This window comes from Brachycentrus maculatus, unplaced genomic scaffold (genome assembly GCF_059751285.1).
Source record: "Brachycentrus maculatus isolate JH-2025_06_01 unplaced genomic scaffold, ASM5975128v1 h1tg000473l, whole genome shotgun sequence".
NCBI lineage: Eukaryota > Metazoa > Arthropoda > Insecta > Trichoptera > Brachycentridae > Brachycentrus > Brachycentrus maculatus.
Genome location: NW_028281220.1, coordinates 235572 through 251261, shown reverse-complemented (window position 1 = coordinate 251261; position 15690 = coordinate 235572). Strand labels below are relative to the sequence as shown.

General features: G+C 31.8%; 1 protein-coding gene across 1 annotated transcript; it reads right to left on the bottom strand.

Annotated features, from left to right (window-relative positions):
• Nucleotides 1-1580: 1580 nt before the first annotated feature.
• On the bottom strand, nt 1581-11085 carry LOC148302205 (trypsin-1-like). The gene is made up of 6 exons (XM_088271985.1): nt 11034-11085; nt 9436-9590; nt 7084-7235; nt 5535-5743; nt 2646-2809; nt 1581-1742 (listed from the first exon to the last, which is right to left on the bottom strand). The coding sequence occupies exons 1-6, from the start codon at nt 11083-11085 to the stop codon at nt 1581-1583; spliced, it is 894 nt and encodes a 297-aa protein (XP_088128111.1).
• Between the last annotated feature and the right edge of the window lie 4605 nt (nt 11086-15690).

The following is a 15690-nucleotide window of genomic DNA, read 5'->3' as shown; positions in this document are numbered from 1 at the left end:
TTCCCGGTCCCCGGCGCCCATTCACAGAACGCTACTGCGCAGCATCCACTCATCATTCATCCGATAGGAAACCCGAGCGGGTGCCTGGCTGAGCGACCGAAATGAGATTTTTTCAACTTGTTCTCACCGTTATTGAATTTATTGTTCACAGCCGTTTGGAGCGTACGGTAATCGAAATCTGTGTCAATGCAATTTGTCGACAATAAATTGGCAAAGCCTTAGTTCAGGGTTGCGTAAAAACAGAATCTTCCATTAGTGTTACAAATTATTTTAACGGAATAATGTTTGTATACCATATATGAAATTTGGAAATCGTCTAGTTAGACCTGCGTAATACCAAAACCCTTAGTTTTATGGACACATTAAATGGCTACTGAATAGTATCAAATATTATATTAACTTTCCAAGATTTGCAATGCTCCAATTCAAGTGCCGTTTTTCTAAAGGTAACTTCTATAAATGATATATTATTTCATTGAAGACTAAGTAAAAAAAAACACTGCTGAAAATATAACGCGAAAGCTCATATTGTTTGTAAAGACGGATTGGTGTGGGGTTCGATTCTCTCTGCTAACCCTCGCGGTAAAGCAGAGTGATGGTTAGTTTGTTAGTTTTAAAATAATATTATTATGTAAAAAAAAACGTTATTGTCGACCCTGTCAGTTTTTCTAGAGGAATGTCGCAACTCGAGGGCTGTTGTTGACTGATAAATTCAGTTAGGTCTCAGTTGGTAATTCTGCCGCTCCGGCGACCCCGTGACGTCAATCCATTCACGGCGACAAAATGAATTGGAGTTAGAGGCGGTGGCGGCGGGCGGCGGAGGGCATCGATTATCCACAGGACTTACAGGACATATATTTATATGCAGGGGCGTGCCTTCCATGTAGGCAGAAAGCAGTGTTCCCTATCCTAACTTGCTGGCGTGACATATAAAAACCCAACCAGTACCTACCCTACCTACTAAGTAGTATCACCTTACCTTACTACCTACCCTAGTAAGTAGTACCTAGCTTACCTTAGGTACTGCGTACCTCTACTGTGGACCCTAATTAATTCTCTTCTCTCTTCTCTCTAGTGCACGCATTGGTATCTATGGTATCTATTACACATTCATTTCAAATCCTCATGGTACTCAAATCCTAACTTTGTGGTAATATACAGAGACCTACTAGATGGATCTTGTAGTGTTTGTGTTTTGGAAAACACATAAACACATCAAACAAATCCAACACACACTTCTTTTGGTCAAAAGAACAATGGTGAAATAGGCAGATCTGAATTATAATAGATCGCATCATTTAGCCATGTCGTATTTAATTGCATAATCAATTCATATAATATATATATATATATATATATATATATATATATATATATATATATATATATATATATATATATATATATATATATATATATATATATATATATATATATATTACAATTATATTGATTACAAAAATATATTAAATATCACCGAGTTTTTTTCATATTATTATTTATTTAGTTAATTTTAAAATATATTTTTACAAAACATAGATGATTATATTTAATCCCTTTTCGTTGATATCTTGTTAACATTAATTGGACATGTGGCTCAATACTTTGGTTCGTGTAACTTTGGCCCAGTCATCGTTATCCATGTGTTCTTCTATAAAGTCGATGAATGAGGAGACTTTAGTGTAAACTGTAGGTGCTCCTTTAGATCCACAAGGGTTGTAACCCCATGAAACAATACCAATCTGAAAAAACAAACAATATTTTAACGTATATTTTGTAATTTCATATGATATACACTGTCCTGGTTTAAAATATCAAATTTTAATCAGTCCGCTTATAAACACCGATTTGAGATCGGTATTTTTACACACAGTTATTATTTTCCTCGATAATTATTACTGCACACGTTATAACTATTACTTAAGTACCTAGAAATGACAATGCCCTATCAAGGCGAAACAATTGTCACAATATATATTTTTTATGTGTTGTTTGTAATAAAATGCATTTTAGTAGGTAGACTCTAATAATCAGTTTGATGTTAATATTTGATATATAAATTAAAATGGAGTTCTACAAATTAAACGCCAAATCTATAAATAATTAGAGAAGTTTTTTACATTATTTTTAACATCTCAACATAGATTTTGTGAACATGTATTTGGACACACTCAACATGTTGTAAATAAATTAACTGATTAAATTATAATTTAAAATAATAAAATGAAAAGGATATTTTCTAATGTTTCCCATGTATGTGATCCAGGAATCAAACCACACATACAAATGAAAGAGTTTTTTTTCTTGAATGTTTTTTGCAGATACTTTGTGGCACATTTTATAAACTTTATATAATAAAACAATTTTTATTTTAACCACTTTTTTATTGGTTCATTTTTTCTCCAACCGGTTTCTACAAGAACCTTGTCATCATCAGGGTTTAACATGCACAAGGTTCTTGTCGAAACCGGTTGGAAAATAAAAATGTACAAGTACCTAGCTAAAAACAAAGTTGTTTTATTTTAGAAAGAGTTTCAGCTCAATAAAAACTTTTTTCATCTCACCAATAGATGACATTAGTGAAATTCTAGTAATTCAAGCACAATGTTTATTGACACACAAGTAAATTATAGAAGTGTCCGAACCTGTACAAGGCCCCCCTCGCCCTCCTGCACCAGAGGGCCTCCGGAGTCCCCGTTGCAGCCCCCCTTGCCGCCCGACAGGGGGCCGGTGCACACGTTGGACTCCTCGTCCAATGGGTTCCTGTCGTCCGGACTGTCGCGGAATGACTCGACGGAATCGTTGCACTCTGAAAGACATGAGAACAAATATAGAGCCATAGGAAACAAGCTAAGAAACACATGGTGTAATTGAGTTAAAACAAAATCCGTAAACGTTCTAACGAAATTCATGAAAGAATTAATAATAATTCATTCAAGTTTTTACATGATATATCGTAGTCATACAGGAGAAAGTGCATTTTTTTTACAAAAACGTGATCGTTGACTATTAGAGAACTTACTAGCTTAACATTACCCTGAAAAAATCCCAAAAGATTTTGAACTTGAAAGTATAATATATTGACTTGTTAAAAATGACCAACTGCATTGATGTTTATTTTCTTGCCAAGTAAAGGTGACTTAAATGGCCTTCCTGAACATTTTACGTTTTGTTAGTTGGTCACTTTTTCCTGTAAGACTACGATATATATATACAGGCGTTTTTTTCATGTAATGCGGGGGAACAGCGTTGCGGCACTTTTTTTCATGGATATATTTTTTTAATGTTTCAAAATCAATTACACGAAACAATGCTTAAGTAATTACAATCTTTATTTGTGAAATTCGTCAAAATGATAGGAAAAATAGCTTTAATTTTTATTTAAATGATATTTAAATATAATTTGTTTTAGCAAGCTTGACATGAAGTGAGCTCTGGGATCTTTTGTGTTTGAAAAAAAGCCCTGTATATGTATGCATACATACATTTAGGATAGCAGCATTTGTATTCTCGAACCGAGTATATGTACCTACCGTTTGAGAATACTAATGCTGTCATCCTCCTAATACAGTTGAATAGAGAAATACTGAATTGTGATTCCTTTAGGGTCACTAATATGTACATTAGGATAGGGGATATGCAGCACATGTATTGCATAGAATTATAAAATATTTATTATTGACAAGTAAATTTAATTGAAAAGTAAATTACCATTAAACTCGCCCCACCAACTGATATTGAGTACCTTATCTAATTTTAAAAAGTGGGATGAGGTATTTTAATAAGGATCTATTCAATCTTCAGGCTAAATTTAAATTAAGGGTAAGCTGATGGAAATGAACCAATTTTCTTCTACCTCAATCAGAATGATCGTAATCGGGTATATGGGTAGTTCTTTTGGTGAGGTAATTGAAATTCTAATGGGTTTAGAGGTAAGACATTATTGGATCGTGTCGTTTCTGCAGATGTATCCTTGTTTGAGAGATAACGAGAAAGAAACTGGAAATTGGGCAGGCGCTGCTGGAGCCTTTAATCCTTAAAAAATATATTGTAAACTAATTTTAATAAGCACCTGGAAGAGCTTTGTACTAAATTTAGTATCTTTTAAGGTATTAATTTTCTCTGAGACCTCTTTGTGGTACTTTGGCACTCTATCCCTCTGTTTTTCAGGATTTCATAAAATCTAAATATTAGTTTTATATCATTAATATTTCAAAAATAAATATTATACCATTTTCTATCAAACAAAATAATTTTCTTTAAAATTAGCTGTCTTGATGGGAAAATTGTTTGGTTCGAAACCAGTCGACATTACAATTACGTAAATTAAAATGAAGTGATTTTATAACAATGTTTTATTAGTTTTCGGTTTGTATCAAAATTAATAAAAACAGTCAACAGAAAAGTAACATGTTCTGAATAATGGGATGACCAAAGACGAAAATAATAAAAACTTCAAATAGAGATATTTTTACGTAAGTTTACTCTAGCTAATCATTTTCGATTATCATTTCGCCCACTCCTTTCAAGAACGTCATAAATCAAAAAACTTGATTTCTCAGGAGAACGTGTTAAAAAGTTTAAAAATATAATACAAAGTATTAAAAATAAATATCAAGCCACTTATTGAACTTTTTACTGTGTAACAGATCTTTTTAGGTAAAACCTGAAGGTTTTTTCTCCATTTGGAAAATATTAAGTAAAATAAAAAAATATTAAACCTTTTCTTCAAAATACAAAAACAACACTTTCTGCCCTGTAGCGGGTAAATATTAAGTTAAAAATATGCCGCTTTTGCTGGGATATAGTACATTATCTGGGCATCCCGAAAATATGCACAACTGAAAATTGTCGATTTTTGATTTATGACGTTCTTGAAAGGAGTGAGCGATATATGAGCAATATGACGTTTGCGCATTATTTGTGTATTGTCGTATGATTATTCCGCAGAACTTCGAATTCATCAGCTCAGGATAATAATTTTATAAATATTACTCACAACCAGGCCTTTTTTTTAAACAAAAATGGTCCCGGAACTCACTTCAAGCTTTATACTTAAAAATATATATTCAAATATTATTTAAATATTCATTACTTTTCCACATTTTATCATTTTGACGAATTATAAAAACATATATTGCAATAACGTAAGCGCAAATATCGTTTCGTCTAATTGATTTTCAAAATATAACAAAAATACATGTATTACCCGTGAAAAACGGAGCCGGAACGCCAACGCATAACATGAAAAAAAGATCCCTGCTCATAACTATGCAAAATAACTTCAAAATCCTTTATGTTTAATTTGATTTTATAAAAAAAAAGCCTACGTGTAATTAGTCAGCAAATTAAAGTATTCTTATTTATTTAATACGCATGTATTCAAACCGGTAAATATGAACACCACAAAATAAATAATTTTTAGAATAAAATAAAGTGGGGAAAAAAATATGTTTGCAAGTTAGAAATTCGGAAAATGAAAATGAAACTATTAAAATTTCCAGTCAGAATTAGGGTACATATTACAGACGTACCCTTGAAGGTCAGCACGGGAAGGTCGACTTCTTGCAGGTACTCCGGTAGCCTGCTGCCAGGGGAAGACTTCCGCAGTCCCCATCCGGTGAGAGTGGAGTCCCCGAGGGGAGTACTTCCGGCCTCGGGCAGACTTATCGGCTGCACTTTGTCATTGAAGATCAAAGCCGTCCTGACCCTGAGCAGAGCGATGTCGTACGGATTCACATCACTGAAAACGTCAATAATAAAATAGTTAACAAGAATATATTATATTATTTTTTGACATCTCATCAAAGATGAAGAAGAATATGGAAGTCTGGGATCTCACATACTAATATAAGAGTTTCTGCTTAATAAAAAGCTTCTTTACATCTCACCAATAGATGTCTCTAGTGAAGTTTTAGTGATTCATGAACAAGGTTTCTAAATTGGTTCATATATATAGAACTTCCAAGAATTTGAGTAGTGTGGTTGTCAATAATGGGTAGAATTGGTGAATGTTACACGTGTGTAAAGTGATCACTCAAACCAGCCTATGACGGTCGTAAGCCCCGTAAATGCCCAGACTTCCATATTCTTCTTCATCTTTGATGAGATGTCAAAAAATAATATGAAAATAACTCCTGTAATTGGAGATAATCCAGATTTTGTGAACAAGTATTTGGACACACTCAAAATGTTGTAAGAATATATTATTTATAAATTCGGCATTAATTTTGTGGAATGACATATTGATTATTAAAAAAAAAACACTTGTTTGATACCACTTAATGAGTTTTATATCATTACACACGACTAGTTTCGAAAACTGACAGACGTTATATATATATATATATATATATATATATATATATATATATATATATATATATATATATATATATATATATATATATATATATATATATATATATATATATATATATATATATATATATATATATATATATATATATATATATATATATATATATATATATATATATAATGATATATTATTATTATTATTTATTATTATTTTTGTCCGCCTCCGTAGTGTAATGGTCAGCACGCTCGGCTACCGTTCTGGAGGTCCCGGGTTCAATTCCCAGGGGGGGTCAAATAAATATAAGTGATTTATTCACAGTAATATTTATTCAATATTACCCTGGACTGGTACCTGAAGCGGATGGCTGATCACCTTTCCTTCATGTGTAAACGATGAAGATAACACTGCGTTTATATGAAGCTTTTTTTATTATTTTTTATTATTACATATATATATATATATATATATATATATATATATATATATATATATATATATATATATATATATATATATATATATATATATATATACATATATATATATATATATATACACACATATATATATATATATATATATATATATATATATATATATATATATATATATATATATACATATATATATATATATATATATATATATATATATATATATATATATATATATATATATATATATCTGTATTAACAAGAATGTGGTATATTTAAAAAGTTGTGAAGTTTAAATAAATATAAATAAAAATAAATAATATTTACCCTTCATATTTAGGGTGTATGACTCTTTCTACCACCCTAGATACCTGGGTTGATTTTTCTCGTCCTTTGAGGCTGTGAATTCCAGCGTATACGTCCAGCGGGGTAAGAAAACTGTAAAATGTTTCTCCCACACAATGAGCTGCTGTCAGTACCTGTGAGAATCGTAATAATAATTAAGTAATTGTATTTTGTCATTAATAAAAAAAATGGTACCTATTCACCTTATCAAGTTACTTACTCGTATTATAAATAATTTTCAAAATCTGCGTGAAGTACTATTTTCAGAAAAGCCGTTTTAGAAAATAGAAAAAAAAAGAAAACAGAAATAAAGTAATGTTATTTGGAACCGAACCACGGACCCCTGTTCACGAACGTTCACGAACGTTCACGAACTTGAAATTACAAAATAAATTCAAGAAAGATTTATTTTCAATAAATAAAGATTTATTTTCAATTATTTTCAATTCATCTCACCAATAGATGTCTCTAGTGAAGTTCTAGTGATTCAAGAACAAGGTTTCTAAATTGGTTCATTTATATAGAACTTCCAAGAATTTGAGAATTTGAGTAGTGTGGTTGTCAATAATGGGTAGAATTGGTAAATGTTACACGTGTGTAAAGTGATCACTTAAACCAGCCTATGACGGTCGTCAGCCCCGTAAATGCCCAGACTTCCATATTCTTCTTCATCTTTGATGAGATGTCAAAAAATAATATGTGTTTTTCACATTTACCTTCCCTATCCTTACTATCCTACATACAGATAAGCCTGTAAAAGTAGAGGCTCCGTGAGTAATTCCTTTAAAAAAATACTTCTTCTTTAAACCCTTATCCACACCCGATGGTGCATAGGGCACTGGATCCTATAAATTCAGTGTTATCTTGATCGTTAACACATGAAGGAAAGGTGATCAGCCTTCCGCTTCCAAACCAGGATAATATTAAATAAATATTAGAGTGAGAATCCTATAGTCTGATTCTTATTGTCATCGAAAGCTTTCATTGTGCGGTTTATTTATAATCGCAAAGGGTTTTGCTGAGGCATCGAAATTCGATTTATAAAAAACCTACGCTATTGGGGTTACATTGTCGGTGGCTAACGTTCCGGCTTATCAACCATCCACAGTGACATTATTTTATATGGGGATTATGGGAGCATCGAGCTAAAAGCCCTTTCCAATATATTTTTTTATGGAAGATATATAATGGAGTCTATTTTCTATTTGGGCAACTTATAAATCTTATTCCTACGCACTCTGAAACCTCCCGCTATATTTCCGGGTACTGTATATTAACTTATTTTTTTCTCTTCGGAACCAAACATGCATACATAAAAAAATATATATTATTTTAAATATTATATCGGTATTCAATTAATCATTCAAATTATTTTGCGATAAAAAAAATGCATTAATTTTTAAAACTTTCCTTCCTCAACCTTTTATATAGTTCTAATAATAACCCTTACTCCCCCAAATGATTTAAAAAAAGAGACTGTGCCTAAAGGTTTCGGTCTTCTTCTTCTAACCCTTATCTGCACCCAATGGTGCATAGGGCACTGCATTGTATTGACACAGTGTTATCTTGATCGTTATTTACATGAAGGCAAGGTGATTACTCCAGCGCTTCAGAGATCAGTCCAAGGTAATATTAAATAAATATTAAAGTGTAAAATCACAAATATTTATTTTCACCTCCCCTGGGAATCGAGCCCGGGACCTCCAGCATGGTAGCTAAACACGCTAATCATTACACCTCGGAGGCGGATAAAAAGCTTTCGGCCTGGCATATTTATTTATTTTGATTTCCTCGTACACATAATTACAATAATGTGACAAAAATTGATGAGGCAAGGAAGTAAGGATTTATCGGATTTGGTGGTGTCTTATTTGGAAAATGTGACAAGAAGAATGAGACGAATAAATGAGCTTGTGACGGAATCTTGATCGATATAAGATGTTGAATCCATTGTGTCTATCGTATTATTGTATCTTTTGTTTTGTTTTTTTTTTAGGGATTAACTTTATTTATTTATTTTGAACTATACACATCCAATTTCATTTTCACGAGATATAAACTAAATATGCTATATTTTTTTCTAGGGCAATTAACAAATGTGGAGGTCCTCACCAAAAATTTATATTTCCAACAGTGCACAAAAAATCCTTTAAATGCAAATCTGTACTGTTTATTGTATTCTATCATTAAATCGCACCAAAACGTAATAATTTCATACGCTAGATTACTTCCTGGTTACTTAAAATCATTTATAATGGAAATGTAACGTTTTGGTGAGGACCTCCACAAATATTTAAAAAATATATATATAAAAAAAAGATATAAAATTGTTACCCAATATTCGTTCAAGATAGACCCTCCGCAGTTGTGCCTGTGCATCCAGAGGATTCTCTTCTGGAGGGACACTTGGTAGGGGTGTGAGTGCGGCTCAGCCTCGTGCCCTCCTACTACCTTCCCTGGTTTCTGCTGTGGACCTTTCGCAGGCACCCCTTGAAATTACTCTCCATTAGAATATATATCTTCAAATATGTTACTATATGCATGTCTTATATTTTTATTAAATATTTAGTATGTAACTCGATTAAGAGTGCGTATTTTTTAAATACTAATTACTCTTAAATAAAGAAAAATACATTAAATTTTAAATCGAATACAATTTTTTTGAATCTACTAAGTTGTATTTAATTGTTTAAAAAACACATAAAAATCAATGTTGCAACTAGGCGAAACAATTGTCACAAAATGGATTTTTATGTGTTTTTTGACAATAATATACAGCTTAATTAAACTCAAAAAAATCAGTGTTTGATCTAATATTGAATACATAAATTAAAATGGAGTACTAGAAATTCAACGTCAAAATAAAGAAAAATGCCTTTTATTTCATTTATTAGAACATTTTTCCTGCAAAAAAATTGCAAAGCCTTTGTCTTTTGACCCTAATAAATGTTTAATCACGAGAGGCGTAATTAAATAGTGGTGAAATATTTGAATACATTTTACTATGAATCTTTTTTTTTAAATCCACGAATTAAAAAACGTTTATAAATAAACATTTATATAAAAAATACTAAAAATTGATTAATAATACATATTTTACAATGTTTTAACATCGCTCCGTTGTGTAAATTCATTCGAGTTATTTTATTAAGGAAAAAACGTTAAGCCCCAATATGTGATTAATCGGAACCTAATATTCTTTAAAACCAAATGAACATTACTTTAAATTAATTTTAATTTATTTGAACATTACCTTAAATTAATCCAATATTTTTTTTTAAATTAACTACATAATATGTAAATAATTTAAATAAATTTATTGGATTAATTTTTAATAAATAAAATTATTTAACTTGACATTTTTAATAATAATTAATTATTAATAATAAATCCCTTACCACACCCCAATGGTGCATAGGGCACTGCTTCATATAAACGCAGTGTTATCTCGATCGAACACATGAAGGAAAGGTGATCAGCCCTCCACTTCAGGTACCAGTCCAGTGTAATATTTAATAAATATTAGAGTGAAAAAATCACTTATATTTATTAAACCCCCCTGGGAATCAAACCCGGGACCTCCAGAACGGTAGGCGAGCATGCTGACCATTACACTACGGAAGCGGACAGATAATTAATTATTAAAAGCTATTGAAACCATTTTGATCAGATTTTAATGATTTATTTTGCTGAAGATTTCCATATTGGGTATAACGACTGTTCATTGGATTGAAACCAAATTTTTAAAAATATATAATGAGATATTTTTCGAAAATTCATCAGTTTTTATCTCGCGATCATACGACGGATAAATTAATCACTGAAATTTAAGAATAATTCTTTATTAAAATGATGTATAAAAGCCCGTTTATTGTATTTTTCACTGGCAAAAAATATACTATACTGTATTAATATGCATTTTAATATCTCACCACAGGCACCGTGAACTATCGCAAAACACAAAATGACTAATTTAAAATCCATTTTGATTGACTATCGTACTGACACACTGTTCACTTAATTGACAGGTTTTACGGTGCTCTTATATTATATAAAACAGAATTGTAAGATAAGGCTGAATTTGTGTTATGAATTATTATTTTATGCGGGCAAATAGCAAACATTTTTTCGAGAGATTCTATAGCAGAGATGACGTAGGTACCTCGATATACTTAATTCGAGATTTTGTCAGTGGCGTAAAATTTATATATTCAAGCACAACGTATTTCCATTAATCTAGAAAATTAACCATAAAAGCAGCAGAGAGGAAGAGCATTGACGCTTTCGAAATGTAGTGTTAGAGGCGCATTCTCCGAATTCCATGGACAGCTAGACGCTCTAACGAGTCCATTCGTCAGGAGTTATACTTGGATGGCTTGACTCTGGCCAATGTCTGTACACGACGGATTCTCCAGTTCTTTGGACACGTTGCGCGTGGCAATGAGGATAGCCTGGAACGACTGGCTGTGATCGGAAGCCTGGAGGGGAAGAAAGGGAGAGGAAGATCCCCACACGATGGACCGACGTAGCGCTCCAACCACCTCGGTGGTTGGAGCGCTACGTGCAGCGCAGTCAAGGGATATTGCTTCCACAAGAGTCACAACCCTTAAGTATGAGGAATAAGATGAAGAAGAGAGAAGAAAATTAAATAGGTGAAGTAGGTGTTTAATAAAATATAAAAAAATAAATCAAAAAAGGTTTTTGCAGATTTTAACCATTTTAACTATCCTAACTGCACGTGAGGAAATTTTACAGGGAAGGAAATAAAAATTTAGAAAGCAAATTATTTTAATCACGTAGTAGTATTTTCTTTTTAAGATTTAGATTCATAATGCTTGAATAACAATTTATTTAGTAAGAACTTTCTGCACAGCAAAATCACTATTTCTTATAAAATTATCTTATACACATCCAATGGTTCATACATCGCATCGACACAGTGTTATTTTGTTAATTACACTAAGGCAAAGTGATCACTCCTGTGATTAGGGTATTAGTCCAGGGTGATATTAAATAAATATAAATGTAACAAATCAATTTATGTAAGAAGACCCCCTTGGAATCGAATCCGGGACCTCTAGCACGGTAGACAGATACGTAAATAGGACAATATAATACATTAAAAAAAACGACACTGACTTGAAAATGCGACTTCATAAGAGGACAGTTCTGCATTCAGACGACGATATGATCGGATGTGGTCGGAAATGTGTGTAAGAGAAAAGCAGACGAGATCAAATAAAAAGAACATCTTTTATATAAATGTGGTATTTTTGTTGTTGTTTTGTTTTGCATTCATTATATATATAACTATTCTTCATAATAAAGCTTTCTAGTTGATTTATATTATTTATTGATTTATTAGATTTATGTAATTTTATTTATGTAGGTAACTACGAACATATTATTACACATATATCGTCCCAGGTTAGTTCATTATCTCAGAGTTCAATAATTAAATTAAATATTTCCAAATGGTCGTTGAACATATATAAAATATATGTAAAAAAAAAACATGACAAAATTATATATTTTTTTAAAGTTCCAAATATTGCTTATGTTCTGCAACAACAACATAACACCTTTTTCCCATTTATGGTATTAATGTATAAATGTAACTGTATGTCTATTTTACAGATAAAAATGCACACTGTAAACAATCATTCCTTAGTAATAACTAATGAAAAGTTGTTTCTCAATTCATTCGTTTTTACACCAAATAAGCGATATGTATTTTTTTCTCATTTTCTCGTGCGTAGGTACTTTAAAACATGTAATATAAACACGATAAACGTAATTAATCGTTTGTAATAAATTTATTGATTTTTTTGTTTGATTCTCAGTATCTGAATATAATAAATTAGAATACACTTGGAATGAAAGAATGAGAAATCAACGGTAAAACAGTTCTACGAGGCAAATTAAGTAAGAAGTAAAAGGAATTTTTTTTAAAATGGGAATTGCATTTATTGTTTACCTTGCTTATTATGTAAGGTTTATAGATCACTAAGTGGATTTTTGTTTATTTTAACTAAAAATGATATTTTATTTAAATCTGTGTTGGGAGCAGGAGGAATAATCTAGTGTGGGCCAATCAGGAACTTCTCAGCATTTGCTCATTGCTGGGAGGAAACCACGTTAAACTCCTCAGGAGAAGCCGGACTGTTGACTGTCATCAACAGACCTTCTGTTCTTCTAGAGGAAGGTCTGGCATTGTTATAGTAGACTTGGCTTGATTAAATATATAAATTTTTGGAAAGTGGATAAATCAATGGTCGATTACAGTGGATAGATAAATTAAGCTTTACTTCAAAAAGCTTATTTTTAACAAGCATTTCGAATCCGCTCATCGCTGCGTATTGTCAGGACTTTTTTACCTGAAGTTAAGTTATCTACACTACATGAAAATGTTATAAAAATCGTTCTTGATTTTACATTATAAAAAAAGTTTATCTGCACCTACTTATGTACCATAGGTACACGCATTGCTGATTTCTAAGTACGCGTCCTTCACTTGGTGACAATGGCCTATAGAATGTGCTTTAAATAATCCGATGAGCCACCTCATTATAATTTCCCATTAACGTGATACGATATGACACACTTATTTACGTAATAAATCATTTTAGTTAATTATTAACACTGCTGTATTTCGAACATCGCTTTTTCTACAGGTTTAAATATACTGAGAGAATAGTATTACATTCCTAAAAAAAAAACCAGAAGTATCATTCTTTGAGAATTACATATAAAGCTCTCAATTCTTCTAAAGCTTATTCTGAATCTTTGAAAGCGGTAAATCCTGAATGTACGAAAAAATAAAAATAATTGTTTACACAATTTTCAATAAAGAATTCTAGTATTTTATTTGAATTTTATTTTCCCGGCTTCAAAATAAGTATGTTGTTGGTAGTGTTGAAGTTTGTTAGAGCAGTGGACTTTAGTATTGGATATTTTTAGACAATTAATTTTAAAAAATGGCCGCTTATTGACAAGTCCGTACGATTACTCGTTCATATGAAAAACGGCACAATCGGGAGCTACTGATATCGGTCACTACCGGGCCATTTCAGCTGGATAAGAGAATTGTGGCAAAGAAAATATATATGTAATACTACTTTTGTCCGCCTCCGTAGTGTAATGGTCAGCTCGCTCGGCTACCGTTCTGGAGGTTCCGGGTTCGATTCCCAAGGGGGGTAAAATAAATATAAGTGATTTTTTCACTGTAATATTTATTCAATATTATTACCCTGGACTGGGTACCTGAAGCGGAGGGCTGATCACCTTTCCTTCGTGTGTAAACGATCAAGATAACACTGCGTTTATATGACGCAGTGCCCTATGCATCATTGGGGTGCAGATAAGGGTTTTTATTAATACTACTTTTAGAGGCTTGTCTGCAGGTAGGATAGGGAAGAAAAATGTGAAAAATGTATCACAAACACCCAGACCAATTGAAAATAAATACATACTTCTTGAATTAATTTTTAAATTGGCTAGAATCGAACCCGCGATGCCAGTTTTGCGTCGAGCGTCTTCCTAACTACGCAACGGCGCCTGTCTGAACGTATCAGTAAAATGGATTGTAAGGGAAAAATATATTTAAAAAATCATTAAATCATAGTATTATTTTCTTTTGTAAGTGCACAAATTGTTAGAATCTGAACTAAAATAAGAGATCATAACAGATTTTAATCCCAAAATATTTATTGTACGTGCTTTTATTGAGTCAATCATTTATTTATTTAATAGTAATATATTTTAACAGCTTCAACATAATGCTTCTATACAATACTAACTACAATGAAAACTAACACCCAGTTATTTACACAAAGTGTGTAATATATAAATGCTATAGGTACAGCTAGACATTTTGTTTCCTGTGACATGTAGTTTATATAATAAAACTGTTTTTATTAATTATCTTCCTTCCATAGGGACAGGTCGATATTTTGAAATTTTGAACAGTCGACTGTTGGATTTCTGGAATGAAAATTAATGTATTTAAAAAAAAAATTAAATGTAAATGTTTGCTTCTTAATTTTTTAAAATCTCATTCATTGATTTTTTTTAAAAAATTACACAACGTTGCATTCAAATTTACGCATATTTTTTGTGACGGTAAAAATGAATTTTTTAAACAGGTTTTCTACTTCAATGGCAGCGTCATCTATTGAGCGTAACAGAAACATACGCATTACATACAAGTATTTTCAATGAACAAGATTGCATTGTTGGTTCATAGATTTTTTTTATATTTTCATTGCTCCCAAGTATTGTGTAAAATTGACAACATTAGAAATATGTGTGTGTGCTTTCTATCTTTTCCGTTTAACCAGACTAAGTCAGAGCAACGCGTGGCCGGTTATATCTTACTTCTTTTTCTAACCCTAATCCGCACTGAATGGTGCATAGGGTTCTGCATCGTATTAACGCAGTGTTATCACTCCTGCGATTCAGGGACCAGTCCAGGGTGTAAATTAAGGGTGTGATTAGATTGTAAAATCACACATATTTATTTCCCCCCCCCCTGGGAATCGAACCCGGGACCTCCAGCACGGTAGCATAACACGCTAACCATCACACTAC

Coding starts and splice junctions, on each gene's coding strand:
- LOC148302205 (XM_088271985.1), bottom strand. CDS start 11,085: ATGGATTTTAAATTAGTCATTTTGTGTTTTGCGATAGTTCACGGTGCC. Junction 9,591..11,033: donor GATAGTTCACGGTGCCTGTG/GTGAGATATTAA, acceptor AGTAATTTCAAG/GGGTGCCTGCGAAAGGTCCA. Junction 1,743..2,645: donor GCGAGGGGGGCCTTGTACAG/GTTCGGACACTT, acceptor TTGTTTTTTCAG/ATTGGTATTGTTTCATGGGG.